General features: G+C 47.0%; 1 protein-coding gene across 1 annotated transcript; it reads left to right on the plus strand.

Moving 5' to 3' along the window:
• Positions 1 to 2,887: 2,887 nt before the first annotated feature.
• Positions 2,888 to 9,776, plus strand: SMIM20 (small integral membrane protein 20). Its single transcript, XM_074276008.1, has 3 exons — positions 2,888 to 3,547; positions 8,143 to 8,199; positions 8,937 to 9,776. Exons 1-3 carry the CDS (start codon positions 3,439 to 3,441, stop codon positions 8,972 to 8,974), a joined length of 204 nt encoding a protein of 67 aa, XP_074132109.1. The 5' UTR covers positions 2,888 to 3,438; the 3' UTR covers positions 8,975 to 9,776.
• Positions 9,777 to 12,887: the final 3,111 nt, after the last annotated feature.

The raw sequence follows: 12,887 nt of genomic DNA on the forward strand, positions 1-12,887 counted from the left end.
TACTCATCTTCCAATATTTCCTATTCTTAGTAGAAGGGAAAGGGCCCCGTGTGTTTTCCTATTCACTTGCAAAGCCTGCGTGGCTAGAACATCCTATGAGCTTGATAGACATTTGGTGGTTGAGTACGGATGTGAAGGCGGGGCTGCGGTGCTCATCCTTCCCTCCGTGTTGGATTCTCTTGGGCTGCCAGCTATGATGACTTCTGAGAAGGAAAGATGGATGAAGCCTTAGTAAGGGCTAGAGCTATAAATGGGAAAAGGAAGTCAGTCTGCCCTCCACGTCTCATTCTGAGAGAGACAACCCTTACGGCAGGCCTCGCTGCAATTCAGATGGAAACGTTGGACAGTCTCCCGGCGCTGTGGCGGAGCAGATCGTAAGGGTTCTTTCCTTAAAATGTCATTTACACAGTTGAAACCAGATCGGGTTTTTGATGTTGAATATCAGGCCTCTGACAGCGCCGAGGACGTCGGGAACGAGAACTTTCTTTCCTGGGTTTTCAGTAGATGTGACGAACGCCCGTCAGGACTGAGATAATCCCCTTCCTTGCAAAAACATGTCTATTAATCTACAAAGATCTCACATTGGAGGGCTGTGCAAAGGTCTAAAAGCTGGGTGGTTCTTAGAGCCCAAGCTAGTGCTTTGTCTGCAGTTCTACTACTGGTACCCCAGCAGCAGTTCCGGGCTATGCAGCCCGAGCTCGGGCGCCGTTCTTCCCTTTGTTTCATGGGTCGTCACGGTCGAAAAATTCATTACCTACTGGTTAGTCTACGAGCTACTGATGTCCCTAGCCTGATCCTTAGGAGGGGGCTCTTCTGCTGTGCCAGGACATCGTCAAAGCCTTTGCTGCTGTAGCTTATATGTTCTCGGAAAAGCCTTCCATGGCTCAGGGTCCCCTCCACACGGCACCAACACCTGGGAGCGAAGTTCTGCCAGTGCACATGTGCATAAATATACACTGCACACACAGACACACAAATATGTCTGCCTGCCTATCATTATCTATTTATCATCATCATCCATCCATCCATCCATCCATCTATCCATCTATCTATCTATCTCTATCATCTCCCTCTGTCTCTCTGTCTTTGTCTCTGTCTCTCTCTCTCCCTGTCTCTGTCTCTCTGTCTCCCTCTGTCTCTCTCCCTGTCTCTGTCTCTCTTTGTCTCTCTGTCTCTTATCTCTCTCTCTGCCTTTCTCTCTCTCTCTCTCTGTCTCTGTGTCTGTCTCTGTCTGTCTCTGTCTTTCTGTCTCTCTCTCTCACTGTCTCTGTCTCTCCCTCTCTGTCTCTGTCTCTCTCTGTCTCTCTCTCCTTCTCTCTGTCTCTCTCTCTCTGTCTCTGTGTCTGTCTGTCTCTGTGTCTGTCTCTCTCTCTGTCTTTCTGTCTCTCTCTCCCTGTCTCTGTGTCTCTGTCTCTCCCTCTCTCTCTGTCTCTGTGTCTCTCTCTGTGTCTTTGTCTCTGTCTTTCTGTCTCTCTCCTCTCTGTCTCTTTGTCTGTCTCTGTCTCTATCTCTCTGTTTCAGTCTCTCTCTGTCTCTTTCTCTGTCTCTCCTCTCTCTCTGTCTCTCTCTCTCTCTGTCTCTGTCTGTCTGTGTCTGTCTCTGTCTCTCCCTCTCTCTCTGTCTCTCTCTCCTTCTCTCTCTCTGTCTCTGTGTTTCTCTGTCTCTCTGTGTCTTTGTCTCTGTCTTTCTGTCTCTCTCTCTCCTCTGTCTCTTTGTCTGTCTCTCTCTGTCTGTCTCTCTGTCTCTCTCTGTGTCTTTGTCTCTATCTCTCTGTCTCAGTCTCTCTGTCTCTCTGTCTCTCCTCTCTCTGTCTCTCTCTCTGTCTCTGTCTCTCTTTCTCTCTCTGTCTCTCTCTCTCTCCTTCTCTGTCTCTGTCTCTCTCTGTCTGTCTCTCTGTCTCTCTCTGTGTCTTTGTCTCTGTCTTTCTGTCTCTCTCTCTCTCCTCTCTCTGTCTCTTTGTCTGTCTGTGTCTCTGTCTCAGTCTCTCAGTCTCTCTCTCTTTCTCTCTCTCTGTCTCTTTCTCTCTCTCTGTCTCTCCTCTCTCTCTCTCTGTCTCTCTCTGTCTCTCTCTCTCTCTGTCTCTTTCTCTGTCTCTCTGTCTCTGTCTCTCTCTATCTCCTCCTCCAGTGCTTCCCTGTGGTCTAGAGGGTGACCCTGGCTTCTCGAAGCTCCTGCTGGCTAACACCCAGGCTCCGGCAGGTCCCACCTAGAACCAAGCTAGGGCCAATGGTTGCAGTCTGTGCACGGTCGAGCACACGCCTGTTTTTACATTGATGGATGTCTGACGTGTGCACGTGTTATGTACTTATATACACACCCACATAAAGAGTTGTCCCATTAAATTCTGAGGAAACAGCCGATGAGTCTCTAAGCCCTTAGGAGCCCATCAGGCACAAGGCGCTGTGGGAAGTGCTGGGGACACAAAACGCAGAAAAGAGGACTCCTGCCCCAGCCCCTCACAGTCTCACTGGGGAGACAAAATGGGGCAGAAGAGGGGAATGGGACACGCAGAAGGGGAGGGACAGGGAGAGCTCGTCGGCTTTGCAGCCTCCAACACGAACTGCATTTTCACCGAAGGGGCTTCACACATGCCCAGGATACTGGGGGGGAGGGGGGAGGGGCCTCAGGGCAGAGGACTGAGCACCACGCGGCCCCTCCTCCTGGGAGCTTCCTTGTGTGTAAGGGGGGAGAGCTGGCCCAGCCTGACGCACGGAGGGGACACAGTGATGCAGAACTTCTCGGGGTCCCTTCTGGCCCATCACAACCGTTTTCAAGGCTCAGCTCGTGGGCCCCACGTGGCCTCTGGTGGGTGAACAGACCCCCCGTGGTGTATTTAGTGGAGCGCCCCCTCCCCCATGCGGTCTGCTTTGTAGCGTTCCGCTTCCCCACGTGGCCTCTGTCCCAGGGAGGATTTCCTTCCCCCCTGAATTTCCCCTGTCCTCCCCGTGGCCTGTCTCCTGTGGCTCTGAGGGTCCACACTCTCCCATGTCCCCTCCCCCCCCTCGCCCAAGGCCCGACCCTTCCCCGTGGCCTGTCTCCTGTGACTTTGAGGGTCCACCCTCTCCAGTGTCCTCCCCCTCCCCCCCTCGCCCATGGCCTGTCGAAGGGAAAGATGGCGCCCATATCACGGGACGTCACAAGCGGGCGGCTCTTTGAGAGCCCACCCAGACACGTGACTTGCTCCAGTTTCCCCCTCCTCCCCCCGGATTTCTGTTGCCCTTCCTCCGACCCTCCACTCCTCACGAGCCTCAAGCCGGCGAGATGAAAGCCCCGGGCAGGGGGAGGAGAAGAAAGGAGTTGGGGCTTGCCCAGCTGTCCCCGCCCCTAACTCCTCGGTCGGCGTTCCCTGCTCTCCGCCCCTTGCCCCGGAAGTGAAGGCCTCTTTCCGCCCCACTTCCGGCGCCTTGCTCGTGTGGCGAGACACTCCGAGCTTGGGACATGCCTCGCAACCTGCGCACGGCGATGATTTTCGGCGGCTTCGCCGTCCTCCTGGGCGCCGTCTTCTACCCTATTTATTTCCGGCCCCTGATGAGGACCGAGGAGTACAGTGAGTGTGACCTCTGACCCGGGCTGTCAGTCCCCGCCGCTGTCCCCAGTGTTCTTGGGTCCCTCGGACCTGGCTCGCTCCCCCCTCGCCCAAAATGGGTGCAAGCTTAGCCCGTCCCTCATCGCAGCTTCCCAAAAGGACCCGTCCCGTCAGTGCCTCAGTCTCACACCCATTACCACACTGAGGCGTCCGGGGCACTGGGGGGGATGGGTGGACACAAGGCGGAGCGTCATGACTGGAAGCCGCGGGGGTGGGGTGGGGGGGTGGTTTTGTGGCTGACGTCATCGGACGTCATCGGGAGCGAGTGCAAAGGATTGTGGTTATGGCAAGGCCAGGCGGCCTCGTGCCGGGGACTGGGCTCCCAGTCTAACATATTGAGGGTCAGTGGATTACAGAAGCCCCCTCTGAGGGACCTGCCAGGGGCTGACGTCATCCAGAACGGTTGTAAACGCCCTAGGGGAGGGAGAGGGGAAGGTCTCCAGGCCTGAGGGTCAGGGAAGGCTTTTTGGAAGAGAAAACTCCAAAAATGGGCAGGGCTTCTGTGTGGGCCTTAGGGCCAAGTCCGGGGCGACCTTGTGGGCTGTGGCAATTAGCGAGTAGGAAATCATTTTAGTGAAACTCGCTCGTCTCCCCCATTTCTGTAGTGCTCTTTGACCTTTGAGGACTAATAATCTCCAGTCTGCAGGGCCCCCTGCCTGTGCACCAGGGGGCGGAGTCTGCTGGCTGGGATTCCCAGGCTCTGAGCCTCTCCCCTGCTCAGACATCTTCAGTAGCTCCCAGCTGCCCCTAGGATGGGATTCCGAGTCCTCCCTTTCTGGCCCTCCACAGGATGCGCCTGTTTCTCATTTCAGCCTTATTTTATCCTGTTCCCTTTTCTGCCGGCTTTATATTCCGTCACACTGGACTGCCGGCGGTTTGCCACATTTGAGCGTGCACTTCCTGCCTCTGTCTTCCTCCCTCCCCCCCCCCCCCCCCCGTGGCCCCTCCCCAGAATGTGCTCCCTGATGCTTCTCTCGGAGTCCGTGTTCTCTGTGCTCCGGGGTGGCGCCGGGGTCTTTACGAAGCTCCGGAATGGGCTGTTTTGTCTTTTTATTCTAGGTTTCTAGCAGAGTGCCTTGCCCTACTTAATAAAGGTTTGTTGATTAATTGGTGTAGACTGGGGCAAAAGGAATGATAGACTATCCCAGTCGGAGGGAAGTTTAGAACTCATCCTGGGCCTTCCTGCGCCTGCAGAGAAGCCCCTCTCCAAGGCCTGGTCTTTGAACTGCCCCCCCCCCCCCCCCAGCCGCTTCCCTCGACTTCCGGGTAGTTCTAATGGCCAGGAAACAGCCCTCGTAGAGATGGAGAGAGAAATGCACGTGGAAACAGCTCTGTGTCTGTCTGTATGAGAGAGAGAGAGAGAGCGAGTGAGCGCCCGCGGGCCGCCCACCCGCCGAGGCGCTCCTCGTGCGCAGCCAGTCCCGGCCCCACCACCTTCCGCCCCCTGCTGGCAGGGCGGCCTTTCCTCCGGATTACGTCAGCTAGCTATGGAGGCCGCACTATTTATAAACACACTGTACATTTGTATTGAACCTGCCCGCATGTTCTCCACATAACCCCATCCCCCGCCCCGCAAGTGGGCAGTTTTCCGAGACTGCAAGGACTTTGCCCGTAGACTCTCCTCGCACTCCGCTTCTCAGATTAGCCCAAGGTCCGGCCTTTTGCCACTTTGGGCTCCTCCTCTCAGCTCCTTGGCTCTGCCCTCCACAGTCACGTGCAGATCGGACTCGCGGCCCTGAATCGCGGATGAGATGGTATCTCTTCGGGTTAATTTCATTCCATCCGTGACCTTTTACTTGGCCCGAGTTTACCTAATCATCCCGTCTGCTTCTCTCTGTACGGTTGACCTGGAGAGCGCGAGAGGAGCGCTCCCCTGAATCAGGGTTCCTGCGTTTACAACGTCCTCCTGATCTCCCGGCCTGACAAAAGAAAGGTGTGCGATCCGCCCAACTTAGAGATGAGAAGACTGAGGGGCTTGGTCTCCCGTGGCAGCGTCGTGCGGCGGAATCCCGGGCTCTCTCCACCTCTTACTGCGTAGTGTGCTTTTCTCATGGCGCTTTCCCAAGCAGCAGTCGTCTCTTGCTTGGATTTGGCTCAACATTGTGAATTTATAGAAAAGATGCGAGGCTTCCAATACATCAGTGGCTTAAAGAGCCTTGTGATGTAGATGGGATACTAATGTTCAGAGATGGCTCGGGAGAAAACAGGTTTGGCGAAGCATTTAAACCAGGAACCCGAGCAAAGCGGCAGAGATAATCAGCAGTAAGACAAGAGATTATGCCCTGTTTAAAAGGAATCCTTCGTGAAAACCGGGAGGACCAAGATTCCCTTCTTGGCCGTCTCTGCGGCATTACGGGTCTAGGGATAATCGGGCACCACCCCCAAAAGCCAGCTTCCGGTAGTGTTCCCGGAAACGGGCTCGCTGGGATCATAGGTGTCCAGAAGAAACTTTCTTTTGCCTTCTGTCACCTGACTCACCCCGCCCCCCAAGTGTTTGCTACCAAGATATCTGGTTTCCTGAAAAATTATCTGCCCGGTAATAGCAGCCTGTGTTCACATAGCGCAATATGGTGTAGTGGAAGTAGCCCTGGATTGGGAGTCAAAGCCCTGAATCTGCGATTTTGAGCATCCAGGCAATCACCTGTAAAATAAGAAATTGTTCTGGGTGATTATTAAAGACCCGCAGCTACCAGAGCCAGCGGTTCTCCTGCAGCCTCGTGAGGGGGACCCGTCTGACAGGTGAAAAAGCCGAGGCTCCCTCAGGATTGCGCCGGTAGTAGCGCCAGGCTAGGACTGAACCGAGGCCTCCCGCCTGCAGGGCTGTAAGGGAACCTCTGACTGGGGTCACTGGCGCTCTGTCCCCCCTCTCGTTACAGAGAAGAGCGCTTGGCTTCTCCCGGGCTCCTGCCCCGGGCTGGGCCAGCTGGGCTGGGCTCTTTTCTCGTGATTTGTTTCAAGATGACCGTTCTGTGGGAACTTTAGGGCAAAGAAGGCTTTGGTTCCAAGGAATATCAGTGGAAAGGATGCTCGGAAAACTACAGGTTAATGGACTCCTGACAATGTATTGTAGTTATAGAGTTACTGCCTTTAGGAAATATTATTCAAACATTTTAATCTCAAATAAATTCAGTTATATTCCAGTTCCCACTGGAAGAACCCAGAATTTCCACCCGAAAGGGGACCTTAGAGGTCAACGAGTCCAACCCCTCAACCTGAATATCAAGTTTACAGTCTTTGCTTGAATAATTTGGGAATAATTCTTGGTGTAACTTTTTCATTTGAGCTGAAATACTTCACTTGTAGACAAACACTTGGACCTGAATCTAAAGCCTTCTCCCTGACAACTCTGCAGAGCTGAAGACAAGTCATTTCTCACCTGTCCCTCCTCCCGTTTTCTCTCTGCTCGTTTTGAAGGAAATATCATAGTGACTTTACCTTTTCTTAGTAAGTCATCGCTGTCTGCTCCCAGAGGAACCCGAGGCCCCCCACCCCCCCACCCCACCCTTTCCCTATTTGTGAATGCAGAATTGAGTGTTCTTGTATCAGCCAGCTAAGCGAGTAGCTTCTCTCATTGTGGACAGTTATTCCTTGGGCTGGGAGTTGTAAAAGCAGTAAGCCTTCAGTATAAATTCTTGCTTATTTGTTGGATCGTGGCATTTATATCTTTATAGGAAGCCAGAGAATCGAGTCGAGAAAATGAGCCACCAGTAAATAGTATGAGAGCTAGATGTGGATTCAAGGGGATGCTGTCAGTCTGATTGAAACAGAGGTTTTATTGCAAAGTTTAATTATTATAATTTTCTAGTAAATGTCCTTTGGCTACAAGTCTGTCTCTTAAAATACCACCATTTGTTTGGCAAGATTCTTAAAACAATAAGTCTCTGTTTTCACAAGACTTGGTTTTATTCTAAACCACTTAGAAAGATGTCAGAATGCTAGAAGCCTACAGACATAAAATGCCCAATTTCTCTTGGCCTTTGCATGTTCGGGACAGCTCCGGAGAGACTGGCATAGCTTCTGTAGCTTTAAATGCTATTACTAATTGGCACAACACCTGCAATCAATTAGGGAAGCTTCAATTACCCAAACCAAAGCCGCCCACCCAAAGATTAATTTTCTGCTCTATTTCCTATCAAAAACATAGCATATTTCCTCTCTTGTTCTTCCATGAAGTGCAGTGCAGATATTTAAGTTGCATCGTATTGTTAATTGTATTTGTTCCTTCAGTTCAGCAGCATTTTCCTTTTGATATCACGCCCACGAGTTCTTTCAAAATTAGTCTCTTTTTGTTTTTGTTGCCTTTCAGAAATGCTGAGAGTACAGAGAATAAAACATTAGAAAAACTATCCTTTGAAGGATTTTTTCCCCCCTTTTTTGGTTGAATGATATAAAAAAGTTTCTATGTTTTGCCTTAAGGGATCCAATTCCTACCACCTGAAAACCACAAATGATGACAGCTCAGTGTCATCTGCAACCGTCCCATGACCGTGGCTCTGGAAAGCTCAACTTTTTTCATCCCTGTCACTAAAAGTCATATTTTGATTTGTATTTCTTAGAATTGGAGCAAGCTATAAATCGAGCTGGTATTGTCCAAGCAGATGTGCAGCCACCAGGTAAACTCATAAAACTTTTAATTTGTGGTTTGGATTCCTATTGTTTGGGAAAAAGACCTCATGGACCATATACTAATTATTCTGGATTTATTTCTTCACAATTGTCGTTATTACATAATTGCCAAGAACAGCTTAAAGTTGGGCATTTTGAATAATTTAACCTAGATACTTTGCTCATTCCTGTTTTGAATATTTAAAATGGCCATTAAAAACACAGCAAATTAGGTAGGGTAAGTATGCAGCTGAATATGAAACATGAGTAGGTGTTTTGCAGCTTTTATCAAGCACCAATTATTTAGACACCAGTGCCATGGGAAAATACTGTAGACTATTTTAATTGATGGCATATTCTTTGTACAAATAGCAAAGGATGTCTTTATGATCAAAGAGTTAAGCTACTTTAAGGAAATTTGAATTGTGTGAGACCAAATGATTTCTAGTTCTATGAATGGCTTATTAACTAAAAGTTTAGTAATTTGTGCAGAGTTCCTTCTCTCACTAGGCCAGATAGCTTTCCTCCTGTTGTGAGGAGATTGTGAAGCCATTTAAGTGTGCCCTCAAGGCTGGCACAGCATTCTAACTGTCTCAGATTCCTGGACTCCAGCAGAGTGCCGGGGCAGTTTGAAACTGCATGGGATTGCACAACTGAATTTTGAATGTCATTTTGTTCACTTGGAGTTGGAGGTTTGAAACTGAAACCCGTCTTACTGAATCCTTTCAAATTCTTTTTTCCATAGGATTAAAAGTGTGGTCTGATCCGTTTGGAAGGAAGTGAAGAGGCTATTGTCTGATCTGAATGGGAAAACAAACATCTTCTTCGTTTCTGCTCTCTAACAAAGATAGGTCATCTCTGTGGAGTGATAACTGGAGAAGACAGAATTTTATAATGGAGTAAATGCTAGTAGTTCCCATAAATATTAATTCTGAGAATTAATATTAAATTTTTCTGAAGTTTCAAAACACCACCGATGCATGTTACCCTGTTAGGAAGTTGGGGGTGGGGGATGTATGTGTGAATTTGTTAACTAAATCTCTCCATTCTGGGTAGAGAATAAACCTACTTATTATTAGTTGTTCTCTACAACCCAGGAGTTAGGATTTAAATATGGAAAGTACAGCACACTTGGGAAGATCTTTTTACTCCCTTGTGTATTACCATTTCTCAGACAAGATACTGAAATGAAGATTTCAGTAAGCTGCCTTATGAGATAAGAACCAAGAAAACCTTTTTGGACCTTGCCATGAGCTGCTTGTTAATAGGCTCACAGTCCATCTTATATCTTATTGAAGACTGCTTTGTTTTTTAATGTAAATATGAAATAATGTAAGTGAGTTTTAGATCTTCAACAAGAATACTTGGATGTGGATTTCAACTTTCCCACTTAAAAGCTTTGTAAAACCAGGTCCTCTCTAGATCTCAGTTTTTCCTCTTATAAAAATAAGTAAATTGGACAAGATAATCCAATCCCTTCCAGCTTTAACAGTGTATGATTAAGTTACTTTGCATATGTGGTGGAAATAAATGTAGGATTAATACAAGTGTAAATGTGTACATTAAAACCATTTGTTTAACTTTGCTATTGTGTGAGCAGCTCTGTTTGAATATTTCCTTTGTAAACAGATTAAATCATACCAGGAAGTCATACTTGGCTTAATAAGTGGTATGACTGGAGTCTGCAAATATTTGTATTCGAGTGAACATTAAAAAGGTAAATCATAAATGTCCCAAAGGTCCACTGTTGGCATCTATCACGTCCTGTGGTGTACTGCAAAATAGGTATCCAGAAGTTCTATATACGCCACAAGATAATAGAATTCCTTATCGCCTTTGGGCACCTGCATGCAAATTCATCGACATATTAGAACTTCTACATTCATCCATACCTGGAGCTTTTAACTCAGAACCCAGGACTGAATGCCCAGGTGGCTCAATTTAGGTTAGTAGGAATTAAGGGATGGAGGACAGAAAGCCCACAGATAGTTCGATTGTTTCCTTTAGTTCCCTGTAGATCACGACTCACCTTTAACCTCTGGCTATTGGAAGGGAGTCCAAAAAGCTCTGAATTCCCCGGAACCGTACAGCAGTAGGTGCAGAGACAAATAAATGACCTTAGCTCTCCATTATAGAGGTTGGGGACCCCAACCAACCCAATGGATTGACAGTCACCATAGAAGCAGGCCCCCCTTTCATACAGTTGAGGGCCCTTCCTTGCTTAGAGACTTGACTAGCCCTACCTCCCAGTTCTAGGCTTCTTCCCAGTGAGCCTACATTCTTCTAGGTTAAGGAGTTTGCACCATTTTCATTAGCTTGGATCCTCTACTTTCAGTCAGTTTATTTGTTTTTAAAATTTTAATTAGCATATCTTCAGACCCAGTCCCTAAGCTTCCCGTGCCCTGGAATAACTGCCTATTCCATGTTTTTAAATGGTTCCTCTCTGAAGGAATTGTCTCCTGATGTTTTCTGCCTGTCCCTGACCTTCCCCTCCCTCTTCTGCTTTTCTGTGACCCCAATACCTTTGAATTCCCCAATTCCTGATCCTCAGTCTGGCTTCCTGCGTATCTACTTTCTGCACACTCCTCAGGAAAACCAGTTAGCAATAGGTCAGCACCAAGGACTCCACAGGGGGCGCTTTATAAAGGCTCACAGGTTGGAGCTCTCCCTGGCTCTTGGTTCTTTAGTAATACTTAATGAATTAAGCCTTGTTTTAGAGGAAAAGCTCCAAGCCTGGACACTAGGAGTGGAATGGAATTTTGTTTTAATATCACTTGCATATCCCGCTGGATCTCTCCTGGAAAAGCTGTTCCTTATAGAAAAGAATTTTGAAAGAAAAAGGAAGATAAATTGAGCAAAATTAGTCAGAATAATAAGAGTGCCTTGAATATAGTGTTGTACACCTGTAGACTCCCGTCTACAGAGAAGCAGGAGCAGGTGATTTCATGTCTCTTGGCTGGGGACGAGTTTGGTTATATTTTCACAACATTTGTCTGTGTCATTTCCATTGTTTCCATGTTGTAATTATTTTGTGTATCATTTTCCTGATTCTGCTTACTTCGTTGCACATTTGTCTTTGTATTCATCATGTTCAAACAGCACACTGATATTTCAGTACATTCACGTATCACATTTTGTTTAGCCATTCTTCAATTGATGGGCAACTTCTCTGTTCTCGGTGCAAAAAAAGTACTGCTTTAAATATTTTTGCTGTATATGAAGCTTTTCTTTTTGTCACTGACCTCCTTGGGGGTATTTGCCAGCAGCAAAATCTCTGGGTCAGAAAACATTTGTGATTTGTAGGAGTGGAATTTTTCCATTTTGCTTGGGATACACAAATACCTTGTTCCATCCTTGGTTTCTGTTCCATCCATCTTGTCTCCTAACCTGTCACCAAACTTAGCTCTTGACCAGAATCCCAGTCTGATGGCACCTTAATAGAAAATTTCTCATTGATTTTAACAAATTTTTTTTTTAAATATATACAGGTCCTCTTTTATACAGATGAGGAAATAGAAGCACAAAGCAGGCTTGATTTAGGCCTTTGAATGCCCTGATTTATGGTTTTAGTCTCAACCACCGGCTTGATCTGGCTCCTACAAATAGGAGATGAAAGTTACTGTTCTGGCCAGATTCCGAATGGAAGTTACCACCATTTGTTCCTGGGGAGAGCTAAGATCAATGCCCAATAATTCAAGGGAGTTCAACAAATATTTAAACAAAGTGTAATGACTGAATTTTTCTGCAGATATCCTGGAGCTACTCTGGCCTCCAGATAATGTGACAACAAAGAATATGACTTTAGCGTTCTTACCAGTGATATCCCTGCGACTAAGATACTGCTAGGTCTAATGATTATGGATAACATTTCTATGATATTATGTCCTAAACTCTGTGTTAAGAGCAGGAGGAATAAAAATGCATATGTACATAAATATTGATAATACCTCCCCGCAGAAGCAAAGCCTTGGAAACTGGAGAGGGTTATCCATTAATTAGGGAATGACTGAAGAATTTATGGTATATAAATAACTATTGTACTGGAAGAAATGAATAGTTTCAGAGAAACCTGGAAAAGACTTGTATGAAATGAGTAGAATAGAAGAATTTAAATAGTGACAGTATTATATAGTTTGGAAAAATGCAAGAACTATCAACCCAAAGACTGACTACAGTTCCAGAGGACTCACGATGAAACAGATTTCCCACCTCCTGATGGGTGATGGACTCAGTTACTGAAATGAGTAATGAGCGTGTTTTTGGTATAAGGGTTTTGTTTTTCTTTCTTTCCCTAAAGGATGGGTAAGCAAGAGAGAAAAGATGATTTTTCTTTAAAAAAAAAGAAATAACAATATTCCTACAACTGGGTAGTGCTTTATGCTCATTCATTGGACCCAACTGGACCTTGGAGAAGGGGAAGTACAGAGGAAACAAATCTTGATAATCAGCATATTGTAGAAATGCTTCCTGCATAAACTGAATTGGCTTCATTCTGCCTACCTGAAAATTTGTAAAGCAGCATTGCCCACTCCATACAGTGAGTCAAGCTTAAGTTATCCTTATACGTCAGCCAAAAAATTCTATAGTTTTAGGCCTTACATTTTGCTCAAGAGATTTTTACACGATTCCTAGTTTGTAGGTATATAAACTAGGTATACAAATCAAACATTTACTGGTAATCATAATTTCTCAGTCC

The sequence above is a fragment of the Sminthopsis crassicaudata genome, chromosome 6 (assembly GCF_048593235.1).
Source record: "Sminthopsis crassicaudata isolate SCR6 chromosome 6, ASM4859323v1, whole genome shotgun sequence".
Lineage (NCBI taxonomy): Eukaryota > Metazoa > Chordata > Mammalia > Dasyuromorphia > Dasyuridae > Sminthopsis > Sminthopsis crassicaudata.